The 12,535-nt window shown below is 43.2% G+C and overlaps 1 protein-coding gene across 1 annotated transcript in view; it reads right to left on the bottom strand.

The window, feature by feature from the left end:
* SNX25 (sorting nexin 25) overlaps positions 1 to 8,611 on the bottom strand; it is an 87,944-nt gene extending 79,333 nt beyond the window's left edge. The window contains exon 1 of the mRNA XM_054161899.1: positions 7,891 to 8,611. Coding sequence (XP_054017874.1) covers positions 7,891 to 8,340 — 450 coding nt within the window. The 5' untranslated portion in view covers positions 8,341 to 8,611. The remainder of the gene's footprint in view (positions 1 to 7,890) is intronic.
* Positions 8,612 to 12,535: the final 3,924 nt, after the last annotated feature.

Consider the following 12,535-nt stretch of genomic DNA (forward strand, 5'->3'; position numbering starts at 1 on the left):
AAATATTGGTAAGACAGCACTCTAATTTCTGCTCAGCAAAGAACACAGCATTATTCTCTGCTGAGATCTTTGATATTTCCATCAGAATAAAGGCTTATGTGAATCTGCAGGGTGCATGCACAGCCTGAGTCTACTGAACATCTCCACATTCTCCTTCTCTGTCAAAAAACAAAGAACCTATGGCCTATACTTCAAGGCCAAAAGAGCCACATGCTATGAAAACCAGATTGCTGAGAAGCCACAAAGAACTGCACATACTCATTCCTCAGCTGCAGAGGCTTTCCCTCTTCACCTTCTTACAGAGGTTTTGATTTCACCTTTAGGACACCTTGCCAGAGACTTTGACAGCAAGATCCCAATGAGCCCACTCTCCCTCATTCCATTGACTCAGCATAGTTCAGTTACCAGGAGAAATGAACTAGCTCCCTCATTTTGTCATTCATAAGATACTTCAAGTGAAAAGCAATCCTTACAAAAGTAAAAGCAGCCTGATTCACAGCAAAATATGAAATGTCAATCTATCACAATGCTGAGAAAATTAAATGCCAAGCACAATACAATGGAGAGCCAAAGATGGCACAGGTATAACAGAAGGAAACAGCATGGGTTTCATGACAACAAAAGAAATTTCTAAATATACATACCAGATAAAAGGATGTGGAGAAAAACTATGGTTGGCACCATTAAGGAGTTACAGGACAAATAAGCAAGACACAGAGACTGAGAAACATTTCACCTACTGAGATCAATCTCATGGAAGAATAAACTTACCAACTTTCAATTACACCTGCAGGTAATCAACACATGCAGCCCTGACAAAACTTCAATTCTTTACAACACTCTGATTTTAAACTCTCTCAGCTGAAGTTAGGTTTTATAAATCCCTGAGGATAACATATTCCACAGATCCCTAAAAATAAAATGTAGCAGAAATGTTCAAGCTACAGGCCCCAAAGTGTAACAGGCTGCCACTGAACATGTACAACTCATGCAATATTCTTAGAATTTTTAAGTATTCCTGAAATTGCTAAGAGTCATAGAATCACAGAATGGTCTGGGCCGGAAGGGACCTCCAAAGGTCATCTAGTCCAACATCCTGCATTCAGCAAGGACATCCTCAACTAGATCAGGTTGCTCAATGTCTGATTGAGTCTCACCTTGAGTATCTCCACAGAAGGGGCCTCAACCATCACCCTGGGCAACCTCTTCCAGTGCTCTACCACCCCCATAGTAAAGAACTTGGTCCTAACATCCAGTCTAAATCTGCTCTTCTCCAGTTTGAAGCCACTGCCTCTTGTTCTGTCACTGCAGGCCTTTGTAAACAGTCTCTCTCCGTCCTTCCTGTAGGCTCCCTTAAGGTACTGGAAGGCTGCTATTAGGTCTCCCTGGAGCCTCCTCTTCTCCACGCTGAAAAACCCCAGCTGCCTCATCTTATCCTCACAGCAGAGGTGCTCCAACCTCCTGATCATTGTTGTGGCCTTCCTCTGGACCCGCTCCATCAGGTGCATGTCCTTCCTATGTTGAGGGCTCCAGAGTTGGACACAGTTCTCCAGGTGAGGTCTCACCAAAGCAGAGTAAAGTGGCAAAATCACCTCTCTGGATCTGCTAGCAATGCATCTTTTGATGCAGTCCCACAATACTTCATTATTTTAATTTCAGGACTTCCCTAGCAGTGAACTCATCAAAACCTGCCTATGTGAGAGACAGCACTAAGAACAAAGTGCCAGACGCAGTTCTGTTAAAAACTAACCAAGCATAATCCTCTTCTTTCAATCCAGAAAGAACTGATAAATTTTTTAAACAGTAGTACATCAGAATATTTGCTTGTGAGTCCCAGAGAATCTAAAAAAAGCACAACAGAAGATCAGGAAGTAGAGACCATAATGACTGTCAAAAGTAACAGCAAAAATCCTGCTGTATTAAAGCTCTCAATATTCCCTAGTGGGCCAGGGAATGAGACAGACTGTAGGAACACACTTGGCTTTAGGCTGATGAAAACCCCCATGAATACTTTTGAAGACTTACTGAAGTGTACAGACTGAAAAGAGTTAAGAAGTTTCTCTTCTCTCACAGCTGCTCCAAATTGCTCATTACCTCAAGAACTGCTTTGCATCACTATTGAAATTGATGCCCACAGATGGCAAACCTTCCACTTCCTACAGCTGCTGGGGCTTCTGCAAGCTTACATTCACAAGCTTCATATGATGGCAGAAGTCCAACAGAGAATGGAAAAATAAAACTACATGTCCTTTCTCCCTGTTCCTTTTGAAGAACATAACAGAAGCAGAGTACTCAGCTTCGATATTATGACAAATATTCAACGTAGGTTAAGTTGCCATTGCATTTAAATCACTCTGATCATTTCCCATAATCCCACTACTTGCTCTGTTATAGCTTAAATAAAATCTAGTACTATCTTCCAGGATCAGGAGATTTCAATGATTACCTGATCCAAAGAGAAGATTTACCACTGTGTACTGGTTTGGGCTGGGATAAGAGTTAATTTTCTTCACAGTAGCTACTATGGGATAAATTTTGGCTTTGTGTTGACAACAGAGTCGATAACACAGGGATGTTTTAGCTACTGCTGAGCAGTGTTTACACAGTATTCCAGGCCTTTTCTGCCCCACCAGCCAGCAGGCTGGGGGTGGGGCAAGAAGCTGGGAGAGGATACAGTAAACCCCAACTGACCAAAGGGACATCCAGTGAAATCACTCTCAGCACATAAAGCTGGGGGAAGAAGAAGGGAGGGACATTTGGAGTGATAGTGTTTGTCTTCCCAAGTACCTGTTACACGTGATGAAGCCCTGCCAATGGGAAGTGGTGAATAAATTCCTTGTTTTGCTTCACTTTTGTGCAAGGCTTTTGCTCACCTATTAAACTGGTTTTAATCTGTAACCTACAAGTTTTCTTACTTTTAGTCTTGCAATTCTCTCTCCTGTCTTACTGGGGAGTAGTGAGCAAGTGGTTGTGTGACGCTCAGTTGCCAGCTGGAGTTAAAGCACGATACCACGCCCTCCTATTAGTGCCAGATTCACAGAAAGCCCATGTTCAAGGGCAGAACAAGCCCTTAGGAACATAAAACATTGCCACATTTCATTCAGGGCCAGAAAGTGAGAGTAAACAATTTCTGAAAATGGAGAGCTACTGAACAAGTGACTAAACACATTAGGAACTGACTTTTAAGGAAATACTCAAAATCAGTGGCAACTATTAACCATAGGAAACTAAAACCAGGACATTAGAAACAGTGTACCCTTTTTGCTGGGGGAAAAAACCAAACAAACAACCCCCCCAAAAAAACAAAACAAAAACCCCACCCACTTTCATTACCTTTCTGTTAGTGCTGCAAGACAGTCCAGGTGCATCACTCTCTATACAGAGTATCATTCATTTAATCTGAATTTAAAATATAGCTCTTAAATCTAATAAACTAATCCTTGACTTTTGCATTATTTAAATGATGCTGATAACCCAGCTCTCTATTATTCATGGGTTTTGCTTTGAATCAGAGTCAAAACACTTTGCTGAAAAGAAAATTCTGTCCTGCCAGGTTTTTCTGGCTGAGATACAACGCACACTGGAAACGTGAGAAGAAGCTTTTCCCTTTTCCTTTCCACTAACCTGGATAACCTGCTGCTTCTTATGAAGAGTTAAAGCCATCTCTCCTACAACCACACAAGTTAACAGTAGTGTAGGAAGCACTGAAGTGAATTTATAGATGTGACACACATTCTAACCAGGGCTATACGAGCACAGCAACTGATACTTGAAAAGTGAAAACCTCCTTTGAGACAGACATTTTATGAAAGCACAGTTGCATCACCATGCCTCTTTACTGTCTTACATCTCACTGTCCTCCACCGCCACAAATAATCTTGTCCTACAGCAGTTCCTAAGAAGTGCTGAAAAATACCTGATGATAACATAATATGTGATTTTGAGGCATTGTTTGATTCTATTTTGATATCTATAGAAACTATTTAACAATATTATTGCCTGCAAGTACTTGAATTGGTAAGTAAAGTAATATGATGAGCTGCCTGTATAGCTCTCTTCCCAGTGAAAATATAAAACACAGGAAGAAACAAAGCTTTATGTGGAAGTCAGAAGATTGCCCAGATGTACCTTGTGACCAAAGCTCTCACATACAGGAAGGCTATGTTGAAAGCATATCTCATGACAGACATGCAAACTGCACAGCTTGCTTTACAGTTAGCAGCTAATTTCAAATGCTCTTGCTAAGATACCTGACTTTAGCATAAAATCTTTAGCTTTCAAGTCTCAAATGGGTTATGCAAACAGTATTTAGGACAAGGCACAGCTTCTCATATGGAAATATGGCTTCTCAAAGCAGCAAGCTCAGACAAAATGAATAAAGGCATATACTTCGCTACTCTGAAGTCTGAGCCAGCCACACAACACCTCCTTACCCAAGTAACTCTCTTGCATGAACAGGTCCATGAAAACCAACAGCACTAAACTCACACTGTAAGTGCTTGAGAATAGAGAGCTTACCAAAAAAATCCATTTTTTTCAGCACAGCATAAAGAACTTCATCCAAGTCCTTCTGAAAGTCAACCAAAAGCACTCCCACTCACCTTACAAGGGGTGAGTAAATATTTATTACTGAATACTTGGTGTTTCCTCACCTGCTAACTCAAATGTGAAAATCACTCAAAGAAAAGAAATTAAGCAGTCTACCTTGAGTTTACATACACAAAACACATGCCGAGCAAGACACCAGCCATAAGACTCTTTCCCAGGAAAAACATAAATTCTTTTTTTTAAATTATTAGGCCAACAGAGCTTTCTCCTCCATTCTTGAGGAAAAGATGCAACAATGCTGAAGAAATCCTAGCTTAACAGGCATCCTGTTACTGCCTTCCAGGAGGAGGAGGGGGAACAAAACAAAACAACAACAAAACACCGCAAATAAACAAAAAAAGCCACAAGCAAACAAACAAAACCACCAAACCAAAACCACCCAGGATCTATGGAAAGACATCAGGCTTTATCAAAGATTTGTAAATAAAAAAGGATATGAAATATAAATATTAACCTAGGCATTTTCAAAGGTAAATGTATGAAGAAAACTTCGCAAGACTCATTTTAGTGAATGGCCTACCCTTCCACATGCTGCCTACACAGACACTATTCTTTTCTACAGCTACATGTTGCTGAAGGATCAATTAGGAACTGCTACAAAATTGTGTTCATAAAAAAAAAACTATGTCAAAGAGCTTTGCAGCCCTAGAGCCATTTTGTATCAGAAATAAATCAACAGAACTGTAAACTAAAGGCATGAGAAACCCAAATAACATTCCTGGAATTACAGCTTCTAAATAGCAAGGGTAAGATAACTTGGCCCTTTTTTTTTTTGACAGCCCTTTTCACTGAGCCAGGTTAAATTTTGAGAACTGCGTGAAGAGCAAGAAAAAATTTAATTGAATCAGGGAGCGGGTGAAGAAATTATCTCAGGAACAAAAGAGTTGCAGCAGGTACTGCTGCTTTACCGGTGACTTTTAAATACCAGATTTCAATTCTCTTCTGAAACAACAAACATATACCACAGGGCTACAATAAACCCAAAGAGCACAAAGCAAGAGCAGGTGTGCACTACAGACTAGTCCAATGGATGCACACAAAAAGAGAACATTTTGAAGAAAAAAAAAGAAAGTGCTCATGGTATAGTAACTGAAATGACAGTATTTGTCTCTGGACAGTTCTAGTTTCACTCCTGTTCAGTGGACTTATGTATCATGTATTTCACAATTACAGGGTTTTTTCCTCAATTTTTTTTTCCTTCCCAAATTAAACCTATTTTCATTGTTTCACAGATCTGACAGTTGCTTCTGATTGTGGCAGCAGGGAGATTTCAAATTATGAAGTTTACACAAAGATTTTTTTGTTCTATGGATATGTGCTACGTATATAATACATTTTCTTAATAATGAATGAACACATAGCCAAATGTTCAGATAAGTGTACCAGCATATAAATGTCACTGGATCTATGCCATTATCACCAAAATACCTAATCTTGCAGATTTGAAGACAACAGGAATTTACTACTGATGCTTTTTTCTTTTTTTTTTTTCCATTTTCCTCCCCTTTGTTTCCATTTGGTGTAAGATAGTTGAACAGTGAAATCCCAAAGCACGTAGTCCTTTATTACTCAGGTGCTTATGCACTTAACATTTGTTCCTCAGCATCTCTACAAAAAAACCCTAGCTGAACAATACTGAGCTGTACACACTGAATACACTACATACAGATCAGGAACCTTCTGCTTGTCACTTGTTGACTTTGTATGTCACATACATCTTTTCACTTCCCTATTTCCCACTTGTAATACACACACACACAATTTATTCTTCACTCCATTCACACCCTGATGTTGACTCCCTGAGCAAAGAGGATTTAAGGAAAGTCTAACTAGAAGACAAACCAAGTATCACACTTGGCCACTGCCACAAACAGATCCTGAATGCACCCAACTAGTATTGTTAATTTAAGTCACTGACCACTTGGCCAAATGATCTCTTCTACCGATTATAATGTTCTGCCACTTTCCATTAAATGTAGGCCCTGGAAAAATGCATTGCTCAAACACAGCACCTTTTTCCCTCCTTAGGTCAAGAAATGAAGGAATAAATCTGATGCAGATCAGCTAGATGATCTAAATGGCAAGACAGAATGACAGTCAACTGTATCAGCCAAGTGATCTCTAACAGATTCTCTGCCCTACCAGCGCACACTGCTTTCTGCAAATTCAGCTGCACTGACTGCAGCCCCAGAAACACTGAAGTGACAGAATTATTTACTTGATGCAAACAAGAAGAGTATATGTACTAAACTTAATGAACTGGGTCACCAGAACAACTAGGCTGTACGCTAAGGTGACACAAATTTTGCTCCTTTTTCTTTGTAGAGTGCTCTCACGTATCCTGTGTGACACTAGTGAAGTGAAATAGCACTTAGGTAGTAATGTCTACTGCTGCAGCACTTCTCATACTAGCACACCCTGCTAAGGTCTACAACTCACTGGTGAAGGGCCAAGGGAATTCAGCCAGAATTACTGCCTTGATGTGAAACACCACAACCCGGCGTCCTACGGGCAAAGTGGGAGGGTAGGCAAATCCTCATTTCCAGCAACAGCTTTTCAGGCCTGCCTAGGATCAGCTCCAGAACATTTCATAACTCTATCAGGGGCAAGGGTGTGGATGGGAGGAAAGCTATTTTGACGAGCACCTCTAGTCAGTCTCAAAGTACCTTGTGCTACCAATGCCATTCAGAAGAAACCAAAAAATACTAAGGAATGAACTGCAACGAGCTCACGAACGTGAATTAGAACATTTTTGCAGCTGTACAGAACGTGAGTTTGTTTATCTTTTGCGTAGAGGTCTGCAGCGGTTTGAGAATACGCTGGGACTTCCTCAAAGCATTATAAGACTTATCTGAAACTGCCCAACTTAAGAGCATACATTTACACAATGCTACGCTGGCTCTTCGAGCACCTCTATCTCACTAATGACATTTCAACTGAAGAAGCAGAAAAGGATTCGAGACACAGCCAACAACAAACTCCGGTACGAGCATGCCTGCAATCCGAAGGTCTCTCTCAAAGCAAAGACTTGTTTTTCACTGCCACCTGCTTCCCTCTGCCACAACTTTTCCCGTTCAATGCCCCGACGAGCGGCTGCGAGCGGGCAGGGTGCAGCGGTCGCGGGAGGACAACGGGGCACTGGGTTTGGGTGGCCCGGCGCCTTGCGGCGGAGCGAGGCCCGCAACGCCTCCCTCCGCCTCCTTCCCCCTCTCCTGCGGGTGGGACAGGGAGGGCACACCGCGGCCACCATCCGCCCCGCTCCACTGTCCTCACTCTACTTACCCCCGTGACCCGCAGGACCGGAGCTGCGGCGGCGAAGTCTGGTGGCGGCAAGCGGCGGCGACCGCGACACACCAGGACGATCAGGGTGCCCACCGCGGCGGCGGCAGCGCCGCAGCCCGCGTAGAGGGCGAGGCGGAGCAGCAGCAGGGCCATACACGGCGGCCCACCGCCCCCAGTCTCGGCCCGCTCCTGTCCCAAGTGGACGACGGACATGGCCAGCAGCACCAGACCCACCGCCAGCACGAAGCGGGACGTGCCGGGATCTTCGTCCTCCTCGTCCTCCGCTGCCTCCTCCTCGCCACCGCCACCAGCCACAGCGGCGGCCGCCGGAGCGCTCCGGCGGCCGGCCTCGCCGCCGGGGCCGTGCGAGCTCGACGGGCCAGGAGCCATAGCCCCTGCCGCCTCAGGCTGCCCGACCGTGCTGCTAGCGCTGTCGGCACTGGAGAACATGCTGCTCCTGGTGCCGCTGGGACCAAGAGCATCTCCTGCCGCGGCAGCCCCCTGCGAAGGTCGCCACTCCCGGGCCCCCTCCTCTCCTCCTCCGCCGCCTCCGCCGCCGCCCGCCGCCGCCACTGGCACAGCTGCGGCCGCCGGGGGAGCCGGAGCTCATGCCCGGCGGCAGGCAGATGCACAGCGGCCCAGCCGCTTTCTAGCGGCCGCTGAGGCGGCAGCGCTGCCCGCCGGTAGGCGACGGGAGCCCAGCGCCGTAGCAGCAGGCGGGGAGGGCCCGCCGCGCCTCTCGGTGTCCGGCAGGGGGAGGAGGCGGGGGCGGTGCCTGCCGGGCGGGCGGGCCGGGGACAAGTGCGCCAGCCGCGCCGCGGGGCCTGGGCGCCTGGCGGTGTACTTTGGCCTGTGGGTTCTGCCGCTGCGGGGCGCGGAGGAGTCTCCGCGCACAGGCCGGGAAACTACTGCGGTCGGATGAAATGAGAAGGGGAAGGTGCCTCTCCGCGACGATCCCTGACGGCTGCGGCGTGGAGTTGTGTCCCGCAAAAAGCTAAGGGGGCCTCTCCTCCATGGGCCGCTTGGCCGAGCTGGGGGGATGGGATTCCGCAGGCCGCAGATCAGCCCGGTCGGACCAGAACGGTTTGGCAGCAGCACCGAGGCCCTTGCTCAGGACACAGCCTTGACCTGGGGCATCCCCACCTGAGTGAACACTGTACACACCTCATTGCCTACACCCCTCTGATCAGCCGAAGGAGACCATAACTGGGCTGCAGAAACGTAAAGTTGATAGAACAGCAATTAAAATGACATGGTAGTAATTCTCCAAAATGTAGTCTCTAAAATGTAGTCCCACTACCCCAAGGGAAGCCTGCCAGCATGCATATCACTACGGTCCTTCCTCTGGTTTTATAAGGCTTATGACAGACTCCAAGAACAGAAATTCCTTGTGTGGCAAAAGCCTTGCCACGTTTTCAGGTGTGCTCGAGATGCATGTTCACGGTGCCATAAATGTACTGCAAGTACAGCTCCTCTGAACTCACAGGTTCATAGCGTCTACCAACCACAGCCAAAGCAGGAGGCCTTGACCTCTTCAGAGTAAGAGTAAAGGGCATTGCTTTCCTTCAGGAAGCCAGGCTGAGCCAAAGTAGGTTTACAAGCATTTACTCGGGGGCCTCATTTTAAGAACAGATATCCCATTAAGAAAGTTAAGCACTGTAGGCGTGTTTACAGGTATTCAGACTTCTGGGAAGAGCTTGTCAGAGTGTCCCTACTTTGGTGTTCTTAATGTGAAAAATAGCCCGGATTGTTATCTTAAACAAGAGGTATTGGTGCTGACGTTGGAGTCCTTTTTATTTATTCATGTTCTCCACATCCGTAACAAAAAAAGTTACTTCTGTAAAATGAATGATACTAGCAGATGAAAAACAGGTATGAATACCAAGGCCCCAGTCTCATGAATGTTTACATTTCTGTAGAATTTGAAGGGTGTAACTAGCACAATTTTAAAACCAGACACTGAATTTCCCTGTGTTCCTGTGATGCCAAGTAAGCCAGGGCACTGAGTGTAGACAATACTGGTGTCAAAAGGTTCAATGACAGCCTTGATGTGGCACTGTAACAGGGGAATGAGCGTCAGCTCTTAGTACAGAACTGCACTGTACACATGCACAATATAGGTACAGAGCTAGTCAGGGTTCTAAGTTACAGCAAATGTTTCACTCCATCATGGTATATTCCCTTCTAAACTGGTTCTAACTTAATCCATGGTGTCTAATGGTATGGCCTGGCTGGTACACAAGATTGCCTCCATATACATGTGCCTTTATTAGAGGTCTGCATAGCAATGTGTTTCCTCTCAAAATTCCAATGTAGTTTTGAATCAGTTTCGGCTCCCATGTTAATCACTGACCAAAAGAAACACTGCTCCTTAATCTGATCCAAAGTCCTTACAGTTACTTAAATATAATTTTATGACTTGCCTTATTCTTTTTAGTGGACATTAAATTGTACAAAGACCTTGTGAATAATAGCTCAGACCACTGACAAAGTGTCCAAAATTGATTAAGTAATGTATCCAATGTGATTAAAGGTGAAAATCATCATATCATAATAGTGAAAATACTATTGGAGTGATAGTCCCATTCCCATTGGAACCATCATGTGTCAAAATATTCTGATGCTTCACTGAAGGGCTTAGGGACCAAGGTTCTTTCAATACTTCCAATCACTAATACCAGCAGAGAGATTCTTGCATAGTCTGAAAGCTTTTTGGTATGGCTCAACATGCCAGAAGGTTTCCTACAAAGTAGTTTTATCCTCCCCAGGTATAAAATGAAAAGCAATGATCCATCTCCCAGCACACTATTCCTCAAAGATTTCAGAAAATACAGGGTTTTGGACTGAGTTCAAGATCTATTCTAGGATCTTAATAAAGAGCCACACAAGAAACCAGACAGATTATGTAGAGGCCTTCTACTGCAAATGCATTCAGGAAACTGCCTGGGTCTCTGTCAAAACTACTTAAGAGAATTGAATTTTTAAATTAACCTGAAGCACAGCATGTAATGTTGTTAGCCCTGTGTAAACAGAGGTTATTTTCTTATTAGAGTATTAATTCTCAGAAGTGGAGGAGGAGATAAAAAAATAAACCTACCTGCAATAACGATTTAGACCTGCAGTGCTTACGCACAAACCAGATCTTGTCTGAATGAGTAATCCCACCAATTTTGTCTAGGATTTACACATCATCCCCTGAATTAGACATGTCTAAATCAACTGAAGCATATATCCCTAGACCTAGAGGAAAATGTGATCGTTTTTCTTGTAGTTTTTAATAATATTCTGTGACTTCAACATGAGATACAACTCCTAATATTCTAGATGACATCCTAGCTCCACTGAAATCAAAGGCAATTTTCAAGTTTACCTCAGGTTATTTGAACTTCCCCTTTTGTACTTTAAAAATTACTTCTCTGTACAATACAAAAGGATTACAGAGGTTAACTTTCTGAACTGAAGGTCATTTTATTCTCTTTCCACAACTATTTACTCAGTCATGGAACTAGTTTATAATAGAAGAGATTTAAACTCTACGTTATTCAAACATTACAGCAAATATCTTTCCTGCAAAGATAAGACTATTTTAAAAGAGAAATGTTTTAAAAGAGAAATGCTGTGTTATTTGGAGGAAGAGTCAGCATCCTCACTAGCTTGTAGTGTAATTTACCTGTTTATAACATACCTAGACAAAGCCCCACTGGTCTGAACACAGTTTTACAACTGTCTTCAGTGTCAGTCTTGCAACTTTCATCTTCAAAGCACTACAAACTTTAAACTTTGGTAAACTTGCACCTCTGAAATCATAGAATATCTTGCATTGGAAGATATTCTAAAGGTCATCTAGTCCAACCCACAACGTTTAGACAAGGTTAAAATGAATGTTTCTCTAAAGGCCTTTTCACATTTGCTTTGTTTGGTGAGTCTTTCTGGCTCAGATCACATTGCTATAAAGGTTAGCAGTTTACCACTTCTCAGTTAAAGTAGACATTTCTATTAGGGGTAAAAAAAAACCCCAAACCTATGTAAAGTGCTTACTTAGTTCATATTTTTAGCATTCTCACAACTTTGAACTAATTACATGCTTTTTTATAACCACTGTGGTGCTTCATTTTAGTTACAGTCATGTTAACAGTTTATAGAAATTTCTAAAAGACTCTAAGGCACAACCCCCAGATATGGTCATGAACTTTTAAACCTAGTGGTATGGACAAATGATAACTAACACTGCTAGAAACAATCATAGGAAAGAGAAAACAAATTTACTGGTTAGTGTACGCTGTTGATTTCATGAGCCTTAGCTAATAGAGCAAGAAAGCAGATTGTCAGATTTCTCAGTATCTTATTGAGCACCTTTCACAAAACTCAAGAAAAAAATTCTAATTATTTCTCAAAGGTTTGTAGAATAAAGGGGCTTAAAACTGCCAAAGTTTTTTGCCTTTTAAAACTTTCCCTGCAACAGTAGATGCTTTGGATTTGGTTGGAAATGTAAAATGCAAATACATTTCACTGGAAACCATACAAACAAACTCTCTTTATAAAAGCAGTCATACTTTCATTAAATTTTATCTTTGTTTTTCATATATTATGACTGCAAAACTTCTATTTACACATTTATTTATTTGTTCTCCTTACAAGAATGTAG

Source organism: Dryobates pubescens, chromosome 1 (assembly GCF_014839835.1).
Source record: "Dryobates pubescens isolate bDryPub1 chromosome 1, bDryPub1.pri, whole genome shotgun sequence".
In the NCBI taxonomy this organism is placed as follows: Eukaryota; Metazoa; Chordata; class Aves; order Piciformes; family Picidae; genus Dryobates; species Dryobates pubescens.